This window comes from Natrix helvetica (assembly GCF_964273705.1).
Source record: "Natrix helvetica genome assembly, chromosome: 1".
Taxonomy (NCBI): domain Eukaryota; kingdom Metazoa; phylum Chordata; class Lepidosauria; order Squamata; family Natricidae; genus Natrix; species Natrix helvetica.
The window spans coordinates 306,184,323-306,205,989 of NC_138548.1; the positions used below are offsets into that span (position 1 = coordinate 306,184,323).

The window sequence follows — 21,667 nt, forward strand, 5'->3', positions numbered from 1 at the left end:
GGGAGGGAATTGAGATTTTGCAATATCCTTTCCCAAAGAGTGTGGAGGGAATGGAGATGTTGCAGTATCCTTCCCCAGGAGTGGGGAGGGAATTGAGATTTTGCAGTATCCTTCCCCTGCCACTCCCACCAAGCCACGCCCACAGAACCAGTAGTAAAACAAAATGAATTTCACCACTGACTATAACCCAATAGACTACTACTTTTCAGTAAATAAGTTAATAGTAAATGAAGTGCACATAATCCTCAACTTATAACCATTCATTTAGTGACTATTTGAAGTCACAATGGTATCAAAAAAAAAGTTCATGTATTTATGAAGGCTGCAGCATTCCAGGGTCATGCGATCGCATCGGTGACCTTCCCACCCAGCTTCCAACAAGCAAAGTCAACAGGGGAAAGTTGATGGGCTTAATGATTGTGTGATTCACTTTAAAACTATAGTAATTCGCTGAAGGTCATAAAATTGAGTGCAACTCACTTAAAAACCACCTTACTTAGCAACAAAAAATTCTGATTTATTGTGGTCATAAGTCAAGGACAACCTGTAGATGCATTTTGGTGGAATTCAAGACTCACTGGCTGCAAGTCAATACAGATAGAAACATTTCTCCAAAGATAGCCATACACCAGTGTTGAAATATATCCATTGATTTCCTAAAGTTAAACTTTCAGTTGTATAATAATGAAAAAAATGAAAAACAAATACATCCTAGTTAGGAGCACCAGATAGCCCCTTCCCTAACATTGTACCTTTCAAATACCTTCCCATCTTAAATGGCCACTATATTTGATCCACCTAGGTGGAAATCATGGGTATAGCAGCCTAATAATCAAATATATTCAAAGAACATCTGTTTAAGAACATTTGTCCTGTGTCCCAAACTAGTTCACATTTGTATACAAAAAAGTGCACTTAGTTTTTGAAAGAGCTCGACTATTTCATATAGAAGACTATACAGTATAACTATTGGTATTTATTGATTACAAACACATACAGGTCCTCAAATTTCAATGTTCACCTATAGTTGGGACCTTCCTGTTTATTCAAATGTTATCTATTGTGAAACTTTCAGAATTTTGCTGAATTGGATATCAAATAAATGTTTGACATTTGCAAATGTAATCACTCCTTATTCAGCATGGAACACCCCTAGCTCTAAATAATTCTTACTGATGGACCTAGGCTGCTGATATGGTTCAGGAATCAGCCTCCTTGAATGAAAAGTTTTTTGGACACAAGTGGCAGATATCTACTTCAAAGACTTCCAAGTCAAACAACAAGAATAAGTAAGCAATCTTTTAGAAAAGAGAAAAAGCAAAGTGATATTTTCAGAGGTATAGGACTGTTCTTAAATATGTATCGACAATTAAACCACTATGTAATAGGCAACTTAATTAAAGATCAATACTGTCATCTACTATTTCATTAAAATCTGATTCTATCACAAATTAATTAAAGAGTATTAAAAAAAACTATTTTGGCTGATCAAGAGTTTCAGATTATTTTCACACATGATATTTACACCATTCCTCACCCCAACTCCCTTCCTGCATTTTATGATTCTGGACTGCAAATTTGAAATGTCCACTAGCTGGAAGGATGTTTATATGTCTCACACAAAGACTATGAAAAGTTCTGATACATTCAATGTGCCAAGTTTACATGGCATTTTCATACAGAGAACGACTGTATCTTTCATTATTATTAGAAACTGGTTGGTGATGTGATTGTAAAGCACGCACAGCTTGAATTTTGTCAGTGATACTTTAACGGCTTTCTCTCTAAGTGCATCATGGACACAAAATTGATCCCCCCAAAATGTGCAAACCTGAGCCAAAAGCAAATTAATAGCATCATTTCAATCCTAACCATATTTATTTGGAGATACCAGGGATGAGGGAGATCTATTCCCTTGGGTTAAGAGTGGGGAACCTGTAATCAGTTCTCCAGATGCTGCTCTATTATCATTCCTGACATTTCCAATCAAAATGGTTAAGTGATAGATACTAGACTTAATATCAGCAGTAGTTCAGCAGCATCTGGAGGGCCACACATTGAGAGTGTCAGCTGCAGCCTTACAGATAAGTTGGACACAACTTATCTTGGACTCTTAAAACTTTTTTGAAGTTTTAAAGTTGGGGGGGGGACTTTTTTTTTAAGGGAAGCTTGGAAGTGAAGTCCCAATGGCAACTTTTCTAAAGGCCACGCCTTGTATATGTTTGCAAAGAAAAGCAAGCTTTAAGCCAGGTTTTGGAACTACCCCTGAAAGTAACTTCCCCAAACAGTTGATCTGCTCCATGATTTCCCCAGCTAGTGACTCTTCTTTGAGCGGATTTCAGGCTCACCCCTGGAACAGCTTATAAGGAGGAGGTAACATACCCACTTTCAGCTCTTTTCCAAAGACGGTCCTCTCTCCCAAGGCGGAGCAGTTCCACCGGCCATTGCGAAACTGGAATTGACACTCGTTGATTCCCATTTGGGAACCTTCCCCGATCACGATGATGGCATCGGGTCTGCTCTGACAGATAGCCCTCTGCCTTGGAGCCAATCCCGGGATTTTGTTACAGATGATACTGGCTCCCAAAGCCACGACCGAAGAAAGACCCCTAAGAAGAAAAGGAGAGGGAGGGAAGGAGGGAGAAGAGCGATCATGAATCCTCTCATCCGAGTCGGGATCAATCGATTCTCTAAAAGGCTTCTTCTTTTGGGGCGCCCCTCGGTACGAACTGGAAGTGGCAGGTTTCTCAACATCAAAGCCCGCCCGGATGCCGCTTAAGCCCTCCGAGCGGCTCATCTGCCCATCAAGCCTCGACAGCCGCTTATTCCACCGATTGTCTAGAGAGCAAAGCTTTCAGCAAGCCTAAGGGTGGGGGAAAGGGCGGGGGGAATTTCTAACCACCCCCACTCCCACCCTCGTAGAAATCGGTAAGGGGGCACTGAACCGGTCCTCCCTCCCTCCCTCCCCCCCGTTTTGTTCTCCGGCGCCCTCGGTAACAAGTGTTCCCTAAAACCATCAGGCACCTACTCGAGCAGGGCCAGAAGCATCATTTTTGTTCCACCAGCCCCCCCGCAGCCAAGAACGCCAGCCCAGCGCTGCTTCGTCTGCCGGCGTCCGCTGTCCCTCCGGACTACGGCACTGAAAAAAGGAGCTGGGTCAATTTAACAGGGAGGAGAGCCTCGCCTCCCTTCTCTCTCCCAATCTCCTCGTGCGGCGGGTGGGTGGGTGGGGGTGCTCTCTCTCTCTCGCTCTCTCTCTCTCTCTTATTCCGGACTTCCCCAACCGGGGGCCCTTCAGATGCAACGAATCGCGACTGGGAACTGGGGAGAAATGGTAGCCCAGAGTATTTGAAAGACGCTAGTGGGAAGAAGGGGGCTTACAGGATTGGGTCCTGTTTACAGGATTGAGAAGGGAGAGGAAGAGAGAGGTGCCAATGCGTGACCATCCCCCTGGCCTCCCTTTACATTTAAGACAACTAGCAACCCATCTAGGCATAGACTGTAGGGAGGGGGGGTAGTAAGGATTCTGCTTCTAACCCCCTTCCAAACATCGGCGCGTAGGAATTCCACAGCCTTTCCCTTCCTAACCCCCCCTCCCCCGCAAGCAGTAGGTCTCCTCCCACGCACCTGGCAGATGATCCCAAGCCTGGCCAGCGGGGCGAGTAGTAGGCGCCCCTTGGCGGGCTGGCTTTCCCAACAGGATTTGTTCCGACGGTCCCAAAGCGGGGGGGGGGGCTCTTCCCTAACCCTGGCCGTGAACTCCTTCGGCGGGGTGTTTTCTTTCCGCGGCACTTGGTAGCCGGGTTCTTTGAATGGGAAGAACGCAAGTAACCTGGGCGCGGCGAAGTTACAAACGGAAGCCTCTGAAATGACTGGGAGCTGGTTACAGGTAACCAGGTTACTTTTGTGCGCGCAGTTGGAAGCGCGCTGAGGTGGAACTGTTCAACCCGCCGCCGCCGGTGGCAAAAAGAATCAAAGTGGGTCCCGAGATCCCGCAGCTCCCCGTGGAGTGCTGAACGAGCCCAAAGAATCTGCGCGGGGTTTCAGCTTGAGCGATCTTCGCACAGAAATAGTTCGGCTCGGGGATGCGGGTTCAGTTCTGAAACTTAGAGATAACGTGAGATAACGCGGAGTCAGTGGCCAGGCTCAGAGCGCTGCCCAGTTCCTTTTCTGGCTACCAAAGGCAGGAGTCAGTCCAGGCCCCCCATTGGCCAGGCCGATAACACCGAGAAAGGGTAAAAAGGACCAAAGTCCGCGGATCCTGCCCTAAATCGCCTGTTTCCCCTGGCCTGGCGCTCATTGCCATTCTGGTCATGTCTCTCGTCTGGCCAGGCAAGGACTTTCGCCTTTCCCCAGGGCTGACGCACATTTAGAATTTCGCTGGGGACGAGAGCAGCAAAAATAGTCGCCTCACCCTGGAGCGAGCGAGCGACCGAGAGACGGGGAGAGAATCCTTTCAGACTCCCCCCCCCCCCCGAGTTAAATGCTAGCACAGGTCTGGACAGGTTGAGCCACCGCAGCGTGTTTGCCTTTAAAAATGGGGGGTGGGGAGAGCGAAAGAGAGAGGGGGGATGGAGGGAGAGAAAGAGAGAGGGAGAGAGAAAGAGAGGGAGAGGAAGAGAGAGGGAGAAAGAGGGAGGGAGGGAAGGAGAGAGAGAAGAGACTTACCCTATTTTGATATAGGCAATCCCTAGGCTCATAAAGATGTGGAATATCCAGCGCCTGGTTTTCCTGTTCATATTCCTCGATCGTCGTTGGTTTTCAGATCAACATGAGAAAGTTATGTCTTTTTTTTTTGTAAGTGTATTTAAAACAACAAGGATAGTGATAATAACGCCTGCCCCCCTGCACGCTCTCTTGCGCCCTGGTGGATTCCTCGGTGCCTCAGACAGTGCAACGCCAGGTCAAAGTAGCTCAGACAAAACAGTCCAGCCCTCCTGCGCTCGGAGCCACCCGGAGCGAGCGGTGTGTGTTTGTAAATCCCAAGAGGCAATCACCATCGCCCTCCACTGGGTCTCTCTCTTCGCTCCCTCTCGATCCCGGATTTGTATGCCTGTCACACGTAGCCCTGGAAAGCTCGCTCGCTCGCGCGCGCGCGGGGAAAGGATGGAAAGGTCTTTCTCTCTCCCTTTGGCGGCGACGGCGGCAGCAGCAACTCGAGAGAATTTTCCCCGCAGGTTCAGCCTTTAGTGTCTCGAACGCTTTTCTCTCTCCTTCAGCATACCGGGGCGTGTTCTCCAAAGGAGGGAGTTGTCCAGCCCGGGTGGGGTGGTGGGGGTGATGGGAAGGGAAAGGAGTCGACTGGTTTGGGGTGGGGGCGAGCGTTGGAAGCGGGATAAAGAAACCGCGCACTGGATCACCTGTTCGCCTTCTCCTCTCGCCTTGCCCCCAAAGCCATCACAATCAAGGATCCTGGGGAAAGTGGCTTCGTTTTTTTCTTGCTCTTGAGTTCCTGCAGCAAAAAAAGGGGGGGCATTCGAGAAACAGTTCTCTAACTCCTAAACAGGATTCGGTGTCTCTGATCGAGCCTCACTTCCTTCGCCCCGCAACGGGAGCCAGTCTTGACCTCCAGCCTCCGCCTCCGCCGCCTCCTCTAAGCGAGACCCAGTTTTTCTTGGCTTCTGATTCTGACGGCGAGCTTCCCTTTATCCAGCTCCACTCTCTTCTGTCGGTTCAGGTTGGCGTCTCTCCCTGCTCCCTCCATCCCTCTCTCCTGTTTCTGAAACTGTCCCAAAACCTGACCGATTTTCTCACGCCTTGGGGGTGCGGGGGGAGGAGAGGAGCGCGCCTTTCCCTGGCGGTGGACCCGCGGCTTCTACCTGCCTAGGAGCGCGCGCGCGCCCTGCAGGGGGAAAAACAACCACCACCTTCTGCGCGCGAAGCACCTGGAAGCCTGAAGTTTGCAGGGGTTCCTCTTGGATGGCTGAAGCCTGTGCCTAACTTGGCAGCGCCTATCTCTTGCTTTGCTTCGGTTTCACCCCATACACGCCCGCAATACGCACCGTACCTCCTCACTAAAGGGCGGGGAGGGGAGGGGAGGAGGGAGGGAGGTGGCATCAGCGGCAGCGCCGCGAAATGCAACCTTAGGAAGTTTGAAGTCAGTTTTGTTCGGCGCTGGTGCCGAAAGCCTGACTCTCGGGACCCTTTAGGTCAGGAGGTCTTCAAACTTGGACACTTTAAGACTTGTGGACTTCAACTCCCAGAATTCTCCAGCGGCTGGAGAATTCTGGGAGTTGAAGTCCACAAGTCTTAAAGTGGCCAAGTTTGGGGTCCCCTGCTTTAAGGTCTTATCTGCAGTGTTGTATTAACCATTAAACGGACTAAGCACGTCCTTAGGGCATCAGGACCAAAGGGGGACACCACAAAGTTGAGAAAGAAAGAAAAAGTGAAATTTGTACAGTATGTACAATCGAGGTGGGGGGGGGGACCAAGATTTGTCAGTGCTTAGGACACCAGTTAGCCTTAATCAGCCACCGCCTATCTGCCGCTGCTGCCAGACCGCTCGGACAGCAGCACTCAAAGCAAAAGACCTTCACTGCTTCCCTGGTTTTGTCTAGGTAACTCTCTGACTGATGGATTTCTCCCCCCTCCCTACCGGCGCTCACAACTGCAGTCAGTCCGGTATCCCGCGCGGGATTCTTTGTGGCCCTGAGAGCCAAAGAGCTGCCGTGGGCCGGGTGTCACGCAGGTGCAGATCGTGGCGCTGCTGCTTGAGCGTGTCGAATCCCCTCCGGCGTTTCCCCTTCGGTGAAGCGCTGGGGAAGGAAGCAAGACCTAAGATGTCTCTGGACCCACCTTTAAGCTTGGAGCCCCACTGAGGCCGCCAGCCCCTCCCCCCCATTCCCATTGACTTTGGGTCCCCTCCCTCTTGGCTCGGCCGGGATGAGGGGGTCGCTTTTTTCTTTTGAATATCTGCCCTCTGGTCTTAAGCGCCGGAGCTGCCTCCCCCACCCCTCTATTGCTCCGCTTTCCCGCCCTGCGCTCCGGAGAGACCGCGCCGGAGAAACCTTTTATATGATGCTAAGCGTGGGACGCTGCTCCGGGGATGATTCCATTCGGAGGCAGATTCCCTTATCGCACACGAAGAAGGGACGCATGGGAACAACCGGGCGGGGTGCGGTGGAGTAAATGGTTTTGAAAGGGTGGGGGAGACAGAACAGAAATAGCCTCGGTCCACGAGAACTGCTCTCGTGTCGGGTGAACAAACAGGTCAACCAGAATGAAAGTTTCGGCGGGTTTGACAGAGTCAGGACAAAAGCAGCACTTGGCGAATGCTTAGAATTCCATTCTTCTTTCGAATATGAGCTCTTACAACTGCAGAAGTCCGCGTCCGCAAAACACGCGTGTATAAGCTGCAGGTCCTCCGCTCCCGTCTTCTCCGCCGGTCCAGGCTGTGAGACGAGGAAAGTTGGGTTCTTTTCCAGTTTAGAACCCTTTGCCTTGCAGTGTTCATCCTGGCTGCAGAAATTTTGCCGGTGACTGACTGTCGCTTTAAGTCTCTAAACCTCTAGTGTATAAACTACTCGCCAAGTACTTACTTATTCTCTTCTTGCCTGCCTGTTACCACGTTTATTTCAGTCTATACCTCCAATCACATTTTGGTAGTTTGCGGGGGGGGGGGGGGGATGGGGAATCCTTTGCCTTCAAACCAGTGATCAATTTTTTTAAAAACAATCACAACGTGATATTAAAATAAACAACACACTTTCAAAGCATAGAAGATGCGCTCTAAAGTTTGTTGAGATAATTCGGAGAAATGATTTCTTTGTTTTGTTTTTGTAAATACGCCATCTAGTGGAATTAAAGATGAATCGATGAGATGACCTTTGATAAAGGTGCATTGAAAGGACATTGATGTGGCCCCTTTATTCAGATTGGACAGTTTGAACGTGAATTCTGTGCAACGTTGTTCTTTTATCCGTCAATATTATGTAATTAACAAACACCTGGTTATTTCTTTGGTTCCTGTTGATTTCTTTTGTATTTCTCCCAAATAGGAGACCAGACTAAAAATGTAGTTTCACCAAACCCAAAATAATATTTGGAATAAGAAGAGTAATATTCATGATGCAAGGACAAAGTGTGTAAATATAAGAGTGGGTGGAAAAAGTTGCAATGAACATGATGTTGCAAACCTATTAAAATAATACTTTTAAAATTGTCTGAAGTGTTGTTTTCAAACCTGGGAAATTATATATTTTAATATAAAAAATATAAACTGTACCCTCCTAGGAAGGAACTCCTAATCCATGTAGTTTAGTAGTCTGTTTTCAAAGTGCACAAGCAAGTCCAGTAGTCTCACTCCCATCAAGACTAATACTACAGTCACTTCTGGGTGTCGAAGTCCTAAAATAGTATCAACACTTCAGAAATTATTCAGATCTGTTCCTCATTATGCAGAGACTTAGCTCTCGGGGGGGGGGGGGATCTCATGATGGGAAACGTGGAAGGAAATAGAAGACAACGAGAACTAACAGCAGAACAGATGGATCCAGTTACAGTAGGGACTAGAACATCATTGGAAAACCTAACACTGAGGGGCAAATGAAGAAAATCTATGTGATTGTTAAGAATTAATGCCAGCTTGGTAGCCCATAAGCAGTCAATCAACCAATCAAATATGCTTGTCTCATAAATAAAAATGACTATAGGTGCTCCGTTGATCATTTTATGCTTGGAGCTGCCTTGAGAAACCAACAGACTTGCCGTCTCTAAGCCTGTGTTGTCTGGAATAACTAAAAAAGACATGCAAAGTTTCAGAGAGAACTTTTTCCAAGTATATAGATACAGATTAACAGACTTGGAAGCAGGGGTGAAATAAATTTACCTTCGCTACCAGTTTGCAAATGTGAGCACGCATGCACGGACCTTCCCCGTATGCACAGAGCATCAAAAATGAGACATAATGACATCGCCACCACTACCTGTTCGCCTGAACCAGATAGTATCAACTGAATTGCACCACTGGTTGGAAGGGACCTTGTAGGTCATCTAGTCCAACTCCCGCCCAAGCAGACCCTACACCATTTTTGAGAGATGGCAGTCCATCTCTTCTTGAAAGCTTTCAGTGATGAAGCTCCCACAACCTCCGAAGGCAACGTCTGTTCCATTGGTTGATTGTTCTCACTGTCAGAAAATTTCTCCTTATTTCCAGGTTGAATCTCTCCTTGTTCAGTTTCCATCCATTATTCCTTGTCTGGCCTTCAGGTGCCATAAGAACCATAAGAACATAAAAACCCATAAAAAGGGTTGTTCAGACACATTTGTATAGCCTTTGCTATGCTACTGAACTGCAACCCTTCAACAATACAAGCTCATTTCAAGGGGACTTTTACCAGATACATGGCCTGTCGATCCAAAGACTTAATATTAAAATATTGAATACCGAGTTGAGTGTCTCTGAAATCATAATCTAGAACTCATAAATGGAAATAATGGGGGGGGGGGAAACAGTCTCCACCAGCAACTACCAGTAACCAAATTGTGTAAAGCCCATTGGGTGTGACCAAAGCTAAGGTTCTCCTGGTACACCAGTTGCGCCCCTTCCTGGATCGGGATGCCCTGTGCACAGTCACTAACGCCCTCGTCCTTTCTCACCTGGACTACTCTACATGGGGCTGCCCTTGAAGAGCACCCGGAGACTCCAGCTGGTCCAGAATGCTGCCGCTCGGGTGGTCATGGGGGTACCTAGGTGCTCCCATGTTACCCCCCCTTTTAGGCAGCCTGCACTGGTTGCTGGTTGTTTTCCGGGTGCAATTCAAGGTGTTAATTATGATCTTTAAAGCGCTCGATGGCTTAGACCCAGGGTACTTGCAAGACCACCTACTGCCACTGGTAGCCTCCTTCCGTCCAGTACGATCCCACAGAGTTGGCCTCCTCAGGGTGTCGTCCGCCAGGCAGTGTTGGCTGGCGACCCCCAGGGGGAGAGCCTTCTCTGTGGGAGCGCCTTCCCTTTGGAATGAGCTGCCCCCGGAGCTTTGCATAACCCCGACCTCCGGTTCTTCCGGCGCGCCCTAAAAAGTTGGCTTTTTCAACAAGCCGGCCTGGCCTGAATAGAATAAATTATTAATTTTAAATTATCAATTTTAATTTAATCCTAAATTTGATGTAAATTGTCAATTGAAGGTTATTGGATTTCCTATTTAATCTTTTTTAACTTTTGTCATGTTTTTTTTATGTTGTACACCGCCCTGAGTCCTCTGGGAGAAGGGCGGCATATAAGTCCAATAAAATCAAACCAAACCAAACCAAGTAATATTAAGTCCCACCGCTACTCGTAGAAATTTGCTTTACTATTAAACTCATTGGGATTTATTAGAAGTCCATTGTGGCTTTAGTGTACTGATTTACTGCAGTGTAACATTTGCAGGCAAAAGTATTTTAAAATCTAGTTAATAATGAGAAGATAGTTCTCCAAGGACTCTGAAATAAATAAAGTGTACTATCAGCAATATTAGCAGCAAACTTCACTTGCTTATTTTGTAAGTGTTTTTTTTTAGTGGAAAAGGAGATATGTTGCAAGGACAGGGACATTTCTTGCATATATGCATGGTCACCATAGGCTTCTCCAAGACTGACTTTCCATCTCTTTATTTAGCAGCAATAATCTTCTCCTGAACAAAGATAGCCAGCCAAAGCTACACCCAAAAGTCATTTATCATTTGTTTCCACATTTGTATCCCTATTGTTAATTCTCTATCAGGGTTGCCTTTGAGGTGAGGCTATGTAACCATTTAATGCGCTACAAGGTCAGGATGATATGCTTGGATTGAGTTGGGAGACACTTCAGTCCTAATAAATTGCAACTCAAATCCTAAAACATAGCTAACAAAATAGTTTGTTCCCCTCTTTTAGCAGGGATTCTTCGCTGTTGTTAGTGTAAAGATGCAAATCCATTGGTAGAACCAAACAAGGAAATTTGCACAATGACTTCCCAGACAATGGCTGGCACTGGGCAGCGTTATTAACGTCTTCTTTTTCATATGTATGAAAAGTGATTCAAGCAACAGCAACAACATAGCCAACCAACCAACCCACCCCCCAAAAAGAAAAAGAAAAAATCCTTCAGGAGCACTGGACACTTGCAGTTTGAATTCAAGAGAGAATGTTTTTAAAACTTCATTCTGTAACTAGATCCTAGGCGTACCTCCCATCAATGGCCTTCCCTTTTATCAAGCTAATCATACAGTTTCTTTTTTGTTGTCAAAACACCTCCTTAAAATTGAAAGCCTTTTTTTTTCCAGTGAAGGGATTTGGGAGGCTATGACCAATGTTGCTGAATGTTTGAACTATCTCCTTTCCCTGTTTTTCACCCATATGAAAGAGCATAATCAACACAATTATTGGATTACATGCCTCTACAGTTCTAGAACCCAAACTCAGACAATTTAGATCATGGCTTGTTATATACCAAAACAAGCATTCCACAAAATTGTTGACATTTTAAAAATGATATCAGAAATGGTATCTTCTGGGGAAAGAGCCAGAAGCTCTGTTTGTTCTTATCCCAAGACTGAAAGCAAACATATTTAACTGGAGAACAGTTTAATATTATTTCTAACCAGACTGAAGTAATCTCAGGTAGGTACTTCCAGTTCCAAACTAATTATGCATTGCTCTCAGTCTCTGGATAGACTTAGAGGTTTGGAGAAGTTAGATTACTGCCTGGGGGGGAGGGGAGAGAGGCAGGTACTTCTGCTGACCAAGTGCCAAGAGAAGAAATCTGAATAGAAGCCTTACCTTTCTATATTTACATGAATTATGGACTGCTTCGTGAACTTGGCTTGAATAAACACATACTCAGATATGCAATTCAGTCCTACATATGAATACAGAAAAGGAGAATACACAAACAATGCAATAAAAATTGATACTGTCTAAACCTAGAAGTTGTGAATTATGCCAATCTGATTATCCAGCAGTGTTTCTGTTCAAGTCAGGTCTTGCCATATTGATTTTAATTTTTGGTTGACTTTTCCTGCAAATGTTTCAATTCAGAACTTCACGTCACAAATTTTAACCAGGGTTTGAATCCACAGACATATTGAACTTGCTGAAGCAAGCAAAATAATAAATTAATTCAAATGCCAGCAAATTAATATTTTTCTCGCATCATCCTTTGTTTAATAACATTGACTCTTTTCACTTTTTGAAAATGTCAACATTAAAATACACATTATCTTTTTTCATTGAATGTTGATAGTTATTTCAGCTAATTTGTATTTTGCAACGGTAAACATACATCCCAGATGAATAAACACGAATCAAAAAAGGAGAAGGTATATGACTGTAACAGGACAGTTGGAAAAAATCCTGATAAGAAGTTACACAAAAGACCAGAACTTTTAGAACTGTGCATGGAGATAATTATAGCGGGAATATAGCAAGAATGAAGTAGAAAGAACTATGTAGAAGAATATGAAGACATGGGAAATTCTCCGTGAGCCAAATATTTTGAATAACCATTCCCAGCTTCTGGTTTCCTGATTAGTCAATGGCCCCTTCCTCTCTCCTCCTTCCACCACACATTTGATGGGATCACTGAACTTCTAGATTCCATATAGGAGGAAATATCCAAGCCTTCAAAGATTTATAAAATGCCATCAGTGTTGAGGGGTCAAGTGAATCTCAGGGGCAATAGCATTCCAAAGATCAGGCAATGCAACAGAGAACACATATTTCCTGGGTCCCACCAGATGGCATTTTAATGGAACCCAAAGCATGTCTATCCTGTGAAATCTAGTGGGATGGGCAAAGAGATACAGATGGTCTCAGAAATAACTTGGCTCTGTACCATTGAGGGCATTATAGGTGATAATCAAAACCTTCAATTGCATCCAGAAGTGAATTGGGAGCCTGTGCGGCTCATGGAGTTGGGGCATACTGAGGTGTTCCTGTAACTGCCAACATTGCAGCTTCCAAGTGGTTTTCAAGCGCACTGTAATAATCCATGTGGTAGGTGACCAGGACGTTGTCATGATCATGAACAATGTCTCCCAATCCAGGGAAGGGTACAATTAGTGTTCAAGACAAATTTCTGCAAAGGCCCTCCTTGTCATGGTTGCACCTGTGCCTTAAACAGGTCAAGGAATATTTCCAAATTGTACACCAGCTCTATCTGGGCCACTGTGACACCACTGAGAACTAAGGACTCTAATGACTTACAGCATCTTCTAGTATCACCCAATATCTAAGCAACATAACCTCTGTTCTCATTACTGTTACAGTATATTAGTACTAGAATTGGATGGATCTAGAAAATGTATAAACTTATTAACAGAGATCCTTCTTGCAAGTCTTACAAAGCTTATAATTTCCAATATTTTGTTAAACAGCAGTCACAAAAGTCAAATTTGGAAACTCCATATATTTTGAAAGCAACAGTGAAAGCTATCTCCTAACATACCAATATGACTCAGAAGAGAATCGATCAGAATAATATTTTATCCCATGAGCAGAGGAAATAATAGTTAATGGAAAAAATGGCAATGACTAGTAATCAAAGGGTAAGATGAAGTCAAAGGGTGTATAGATGAGTCATAACATTAAGGGGAATGATCACTTAGTTGCCAAGTTCAACCACAATAATTTTCCATCTCTCAAATTATATCTACTCTGTGTGTTCGCGTGTGTGTCTGTGTTTTATTGGCATCTTCTTACTTATTTGTTGAATATGGGATGATATATGCCAGTGATGGTGAACCTATGGTACGCGTGCCACAGGTGGCATGCGGATCCATTTGTCAGGGCACACGAGGCGCTTCCTCCTGACGGTCCCTGAAGCCTTTGGAGCACTCAAAACGACTCTCCGAGCAAACCAGAAGTAACTTCCGGTTTGCTCGGAGGGTCATTTTGAGCGCTCCGAAGGCGTTAGGGAAGCCTCCTAACGGTCCCTGAAGCTCCGGAGGGCATCTGGGGGGCGGGGGAGGCTGTTTTCGCCCTCCCCAGGCTCCTAAAAAGCCTCTGGAAATGCGGAAAAAGCATGTAAAAATGGGGGGGAAAGCTGTAGTGCGCGCATGTGCACTGGGGGGTCATACATTGCATTATGGGTGCGGCACGCCCGCACACGACCCTCCTGTGCTCCCCCACTTATGGCACACGAGCCAAAAAAGGATCGCCATTGCTGATATATGCTAAAGTAACATCTATCTTTTAAAGCAGTAAGTTTTACATTCACTAATGAAAATATTAATTTGACATAAATTTCTCTGGACTCTGATCCTAGTGCAATCTCTTTTGTTTGTAAGGTGAAATAAATGATGCTATTCCATTTTGGTCTTATTATAACTTCTTGTACTGTACAGCTGAAGAGACATTTTAGTTGGCACAATCCATCCTTCTGCCTTCCATTTCAACAAAAGATAATCTTCAATTACAATTACAAAAAAATATATATATGCTTTTTATCCATATCTATAGTATGTATCAGGATCTATTCTTCTTCCATCTATAGATCCAGAGCTGGTATATCTAGAATGCAAAAATATGGACAAATACCAGAAGGAAGCAAACTTGGTCATTTCTAATGGCCGATTTTGATGGACATGACACTGTGCCTCAACACGAGTGCCCTATAATTGTTAAAATAGCAATAGCAAGATTACAGTATTTTTTAATTTTTTTTAGTTTTGCTCCTGTTAAAGTTAAATGCCAATACAGTTAACAGTACTTAGAACAGCAATAACCCAAGTATCTTGGAAGCTATATTTTGTTTAGCTAAATATTTTAATTCTTCCTTTAAGCCCTCTTCCTTATTTCTGTGGTTAGCATTGTCCACAGAATAGTCAGATTCCAAAAGAAATGCCTCCTAATTAGGCTTTCTACCTTTTTTCAGTTTTATAAAGTTGCAAAAGATCCTTATATTTCAAGATTTCTCAGGGATGTCACGTGCAACATAGTCCATCTTAAAAGAATACCAGATTTTAGCTTTTGGACCAGTTTGTTTGTTTGTTTGTTTTCTCTCATGTGTTACAGAAACAAAAAGCAACTAGCTTCAGGGCCAGGAAATAAACATAGGGCTATAAAAAAAAATGAAATGTTATTTAAAGTAATACAGTACATAATTTATTTTAAAAGAAAGTAAGTTCAATTTCTGAAGGTTAAAAAAAATCCTTCTGCTGCACACATATTTTTGCAGGGTTTTTTTTTTAACTCCATCGGACTATTTTTTATGTGCTGATATCATCCCCACAGAAAACAAATTAAAAATGGGTGAAAGGCTCACCTTTGATCTCATTTCCTTTTCAAGTTATTTCTGTCTTATTGTACAAGGATAGCAACATGTTCCTGCAGAATCAGCCCATCACTACCCAATACAATCAGCATGGATATACCTAGGGTGGATATAGAACATCTACACACCCCTGTTAAAATGCCAGGTTTTTGAGGTGTAAAAAAAATCAGATCAAGATAAATCACTTTGGAATTTTTCTCCATCTTTAATATAACATATAAGCTGTAAAATTCAATTCAAAAAACAAGCTAAAACATTGGTGGGTATAATAAAAGAAAAATACAATAATACGATTGCATAGGTGTGCATACCTTAAAATAAAACTTTGCTGAAGCACATTTTGATTTTATCCATGCATCCAGTCTTTTGGGGTAGTAGCCTATCAGCTTTGTACATCTTGCCTTGGGAATCTTTGCCCACTCTTCTTTGCAAAAGTGCTCTAAATCTATCAGATTGTGAGGGCATCTCCTATGCACAACCCTTTTCAAGTCACTCCGTTGGATTTTCAATTGGATTCAGGACTGGGCTCTGGTTGGCCCTTCCAAAACTCTTATCTTCTTCTGGGGAAGCCATTCTTTTGTTGATTTGGAGGTATGCTTTGGGCCGCTGTCTTATTGAAAGCTCATCTTCAGCAGTTTGGCAGAGGCCTGAAGGTTTTCTTCCAAAATTTAGTGATATTGAGAACTGTTTATAATTTCCTCTCCTTTGACTAAAGCCCCAGTTCTGGCTGTAAAAAAGCATCCCCAAAGCATAATGTTGCCACCATTATGCTTCACTATGGATATAATGTACTCTTGGTGATGCATAGTATTACGTTTGCACCAAACATACTTTTGGGAATTATGACCAAAAAGTTCAACTTGGTCTCATCAGATCATAGCACATTTTCCCATGTGCTTTTGTCAGGCTTGATGTAGGTTTTTGCGAAATGTAACCAGGTTGGAATGCTTTTCTTTGTAAGAAAAGGCTTGTCTTGCAGCCCTACCCTACAACCCAAACATATGAAAAATACAGAAGACTGTTGCCATATATCACAATCAATACTTGCCAGAAATTCGTGCAGCTCTTTTAATGTTACTGTAGGCCTCTTGGTAGCCTCTCAAACCAGTTTTCTTCCAGTTTTTTCATCAATTTTGGAGGGACATCCAGTTCTTGGTTAATGTCATTGTTATGGCATTATTTCTCCAGTTGTTAATGACTGTCTTCACCATGTTCCATGGTATATGTAATGCCTTGGGGAAAAAATTGTAACCCTTCTCCTCACTGATACCTTCCAATAATGAGATCATTTTGATGCTATATAAGCTCTTTGCAGACCATGACTTTTGCTATATGAGGCAAGTGAGTAAATGTCAGAAAAATCCTACTAGAAGAGCTGAACTTTAAATGGGCTCTATTAGAATCAGTATAATTGAGGTGTGTACTGACTACTATTTAACATCAATTAGAATGTGAGTGGTTAATTTTGCACACATACCTAGCAGGGGTGGGTTCCGGCTTCTGCTACTGCTGGTTCGCTCTGGGACGTGCTTCGGGTGCGCGCACGCTTGATGTGCAGTAGTAAAAAAAATGCTTCTGCGCATGCACAGAAGCAAAAACCAAGATACCAGTACCTATGGCGTCACCAATAGAACTAGTTCGGGGGCGTGGCAGGCTGAGTTACTACATACTCGGCCGAACCAGTCCAAACCGGTAGGAACCCACCTCTGATTCCTAGTTATAAGTGTGTGTGCACACTTTTGTAACCATGTTATTTTACATTTTTACTGTTATTTTTCCCTTAAAAGATTTCAGTTTGTTTTTCAACTGAATTGTAGAGCTTATATGTTATACATTTATATCCACTATAAGTTAGCATTCAGAATACCTGTTATATAAAGAATACTGTAGAGATTTTTTTTTGTATAATTAAACATGGGCCATGATGTAAGATAATTGAGAATCTTGCTGTAATAGATGGAAGCTTCACTGATTCATCAAAGTATGTCTTTTGAAATTCTGGACAAAACTCTAAAACTAATGTTTGTTTATGCCAAGGGTTACTTGTGTGGAGATTTAGTTTGCATCTGTTTTTTTCAAAAGCCCTATTTCCAAACAATAATTTAGAAGAAAATGAAAGGAAAGCATCACACCTATCATTGTGAACGCTGTCAACCTAATGCCATATTAAAAAAAAAAGCCAAGTACTGACATGTCCCTTTGTGGTTCAGAAAATGTTCACATTTGAAGAAAGCAAGGAAGATTCACCAGATATCAGTATCCCAAGATGTCATACTTGTATTAGGTATTTCATATACAGTATCTGGTGATCACTCATGTAAGATCTTTTTCCACAGCAAGAAGGCAATACCTTTTAAACATTGTGGATGCAATTGCTGTTGCTGGCTGCTCTTATTGTTTGGGGTCAATTTTCAAGGGAGGATCAGGAAGAAGTTTCTTAAAATAAATTCTTTAAATAATTAATTTTATAGATGATAAAGAATGGTTTGAAACAAGCAGTTTTTCAGATGATGCTGACTAAACTCCTTAGTACCTCAGGCAGCATGACTAATGGTGAAAGATTCTGTGAGGGATAATTCAGTAACATGAAGATGATCACAAGTGTTCCACCTTCTTGCAGTATCACAAATAATACCTACAGTTTTGATTTGTACTGTAAAGAAATCAGATCTCATAGTTGCATATATCATACTGTGAGACACCATGAGGCAACATTCTAGAGCAGTGTTTTGCAACCTTGCAAAAGTTTAAGCTGTATGGACTTCAATTCTCACAATTCATATTGGCTGGGGAATTCTGGGAGTTGAAGTCCATACAGCTTAAAGGAATCAAAGTTGAGAAACATTAATCCAGATGTCATAGTAGCAGCCAGCCTAAACTACAATTGTCCCAAGGCCTACCCTGTATTCCATTATTAGAGATCAGGGGAGGATGCTGTGGGAGCATCACTTTTAAAGGAAGCAAGCATACATACATACATACATACATACATACATACATACATACATACATACAACAATTTACAGACATACTGTACATGTTGTATACCATTACATGGAATTAAGGAATGGAAGTACTAAAAGAATGAAAACAGACTATTGGGGAAAAGAATGGTTTTTTTTAAAAAAAAATATGTTCATACCTAAGACATTCAAAATGAAAAGTGTCTTTTGCTCTTAAAAATGGGCAACATTTTAACAGCAAGGGCTGCAAGGGTTTTGGGTTTTTTATATTAACCTCTTAGGGTTGCAGGGTCAACGCGGAAATGAGGACAGAACATAACCTTGAGGAATATAAAAAGCCAAAGATCATGATATCAATCAAAAGTTTCCCAGCATTAACTTCTGAAACTTCCTCTTGAAGAAGTATAAAAGAGTATGTCTTAAATCTATCTCATACTGTTCCAGAAGGATACCTTTGTGGATGACATCTAAAGCCCCTGGAAACACCCCCCACCCACCCAACAAAACTATAGTATCATCTTTCCCCCACATTCCCATTCAATTGTATTTCATTTCTCTTTGATTGCCTGTACTAGTCTCTGCATTTTTACTTACAAGGTGTTCCAGAAAAGGTTTGCCATTAACTCCTTTCTAAGACTTGCAATAAGCCTAGTCCAAAAGGACCCAGCTGTCTTTGTTCCTAAAGTGGGACTAGAACTCACAGACTCCCACTTTGTAATCTGGTGTGTTAACCACAATACCAAACTGGGTCTCATCTTCCTCTTGAGTTCCCAACATAAATGAAATAAGTAATAACAGGCTTGAAATTGGGTTGAAACAAATAATATGCCTTTTATTCCATGTAGAATATGGAAGATAAGCCAGAATGTATTATGTATAGCATAATTTAAAAAACAGGATAGAATCATGTCAGCAGTACGCAATAGAATAATGTCAGCAGTAGGCAATTTACTATATTTACCCTATTTCTCTCTACTACCTTTCTCAAATTACCTTTCTCAAAAGAAGCTAAATATTTTAAATTTTCCTAGGGCTCCATAACATTTGTTTACCTATGGTTGTTTTTTCCTGTTTTTTGAAAATTTCAACTTAAGACCCATTTGGATTCAGAAAACTGAAATGCATTCCAAAGGGTCTGTACTAGATTTCTCCTGAAAATAGTTTCAGAGGGAGCTGAAAAGAGAGAAGCCATCCTTAGGATTTTACCTTATTTAAAACCACGCACATTCAGGAATTTCAACTGCCTTGCTTTGCCAAAAGTTAAACTATTATAAAATCTTATTTCCTGACACTGTAAGAAGTGTTTTTGTTTTCATTTATTTTCTGTATAAGGTCCTAAAATTATTTTCACTCATGTGTCCTGATTGCTGCTAAAAGATGTGCTCTACAAGTCTGGTTTTAAATGCTCTTTCATCAATATCTAAGGTATATTTTATTTTGGTTGTCTAATAGCACTGGGTAGTTAACAGAACATGCTTTTTACCTTGGAAAGCCAGTTATCATTGTACATCCACCCATAAAGGTTTTTCCTTAGGATAATTGATGTTTTAATGATTCATCTTGTGGACCCTGCCCTTCCTTATTTGCACAAAATATCCTACACCCTGTAATAATTTCTGGGTCAGACTCAAGCCATACATGCAAATCGTTTTTGGACACAGAGACAAGAAAAGATTAAGTTAAAGGTTAGGCCTCCCCTAGGTCAACCAACCCCTTTTGGGTGTCTAGGTCATTTCAAGAGCTGCTAATAGGATGTTATTAGATCACTGGGTATTTTCAGGAACTAAGCCAGTGGTCAGCATGAGGCAGAATTTATTGTTGGCCCACAGAGGAAGGCGAGGGGAAAATAGTATTGCTGTTGTGCTGGAAAATTTCACTGTTTCTGTTTCTAGTGGAAAACAGTTATCACTAACACATCCTGACATGTAATTTGCCTCATTTATTATTGTCTCGCACTGACTTAGAAACGCATAATAAGCACTAAAATAGGTACGGGGGATTGTAGTTCTTTAAGGAAACATTATAACACCAAGAACTTCTTCTCACACAAACTGAACTACATCAAACTGAGTTAGATAAAATATAATTCAGATTTTCCTTAAGCAGCACAGAGAATGACTAAATACAAGAAGGATTGTGATAAAAATGTATAGACTTGTGTTCTGTTCCAGTTTCACAGCACAGCATTACATAAAAGGAAAAATAACACAGATTGAAATGTGTAATATATTGAGTAGATCTGCAAGCTTTATAATGCAAGCCTTTATATTTTTATTTTTAAAAGTCTTACTAAATTTAGTAGAATTCGTTATCTGGAGAGAAGGTTGGTATCACCATCTTAAGCCAATTGAGGCAGTTAATTTTAAACATTTAGTAGCACTAAAATCCATTTTGATTCACTATGATCTTTGTTGAAGGTGGCCATTAGGGCAATTTTCTCAGCTGGCAAATGAAGAAGTCACATCAGTGTTTATAAGAAGACATTGACACATTATTTTCCACCTTTGAGAGCCAGTTTGATATAGTGGTTAAGGCATCAGACTAGGAACCGAGGGACCATGGGTTCTAGTCCTACCTTAGGCACGAAGCCAGTTTGAGCTGATCACTTCTTCTCAGCCTTAGGTAGAAAGCAATGGCAAATCACTTCTGAAAATGCTGCTGAGAAAAATGTGGTAGCTTGTCCAGGCAGTCACCAGCTATCAATGCTGACTTGAAGGCACAAATATATATTTCCATCCTTCTTTCCCTCCAAAATCCATTAATTTGAATTGTATAATCTTATTTAGATGAAGCAAAAAGTAACATTATTATTGATAGTAATGTCTTTATTATGAATTATGATCTATTACAGTTAATAGCTACAGCTATTAATTAACCAGACTCTAAGAAATACACTTCTTATAAATAAGATAAGTAAAAACAGCCTTTGATCCTATTTTCTCCCTTTTCTGCATTTGTGGAAAGTACTGGCTGACTGATCTAGGGAAGCTATGTGAGAAAGATCAGTAATGTGCAATTCTCATGCATCTGCTTTCTTTGGTTTGTTTGTGTGGGTGTGAGGGGAAATGTGTGTGGGAATTTGTTTGTGTGAGAGAGAGGGGGGATAATTTTTGTAGAGTTTAGACAACTCACATTTGTTCCATAGTGTTAACATAAATCTGTTACCAGTTAAAACGTCTCTTCTCCTGGAACAGATCCACTTGACCTGGATCTGGTACATTCCCATTGGACAAGTGGTCTATTACCTATCACATTTAACTTTCTAGTGGAGCTGGTTTCTGAGTATTCTGTATTGTCTATCATGCTATTTGTAAAAGGTTTCAAGTGGCCTGGGGCAGAGGTGGGATTCAAAATTTTTTACTACCAGTTCTGTGGGCATGACATGGCTTGGTGGGCATGGCTTGGTGGGCATAGCAGCGGAAGGATACTGCAAAATCCCTATTCTCTACTGATCAGCTGGGACTCAGGAGGC

At 42.4% G+C, this 21,667-nt stretch overlaps 1 protein-coding gene across 2 annotated transcripts in view; it reads right to left on the reverse strand.

Annotated features, from left to right (window-relative positions):
* The window catches only part of WNT7A (Wnt family member 7A), a 64,131-nt gene that overhangs the window by 41,295 nt on the left and 1,169 nt on the right, over nt 1–21,667 (reverse strand). The window contains exons 2-3 of one of the 2 annotated variants that reach the window (XM_081934345.1): nt 4,669–5,452; nt 2,383–2,609 (exon numbers count right to left, since the gene is read on the reverse strand). In XM_081934345.1, coding sequence (XP_081790471.1) covers nt 2,383–2,609; nt 4,669–4,739 — 298 coding nt within the window. In that variant the 5' untranslated portion in view covers nt 4,740–5,452. The remainder of the gene's footprint in view (nt 1–2,382; nt 2,610–4,668; nt 5,453–21,667) is intronic. The other variant, XM_081934346.1, reaches the window with a different exon arrangement.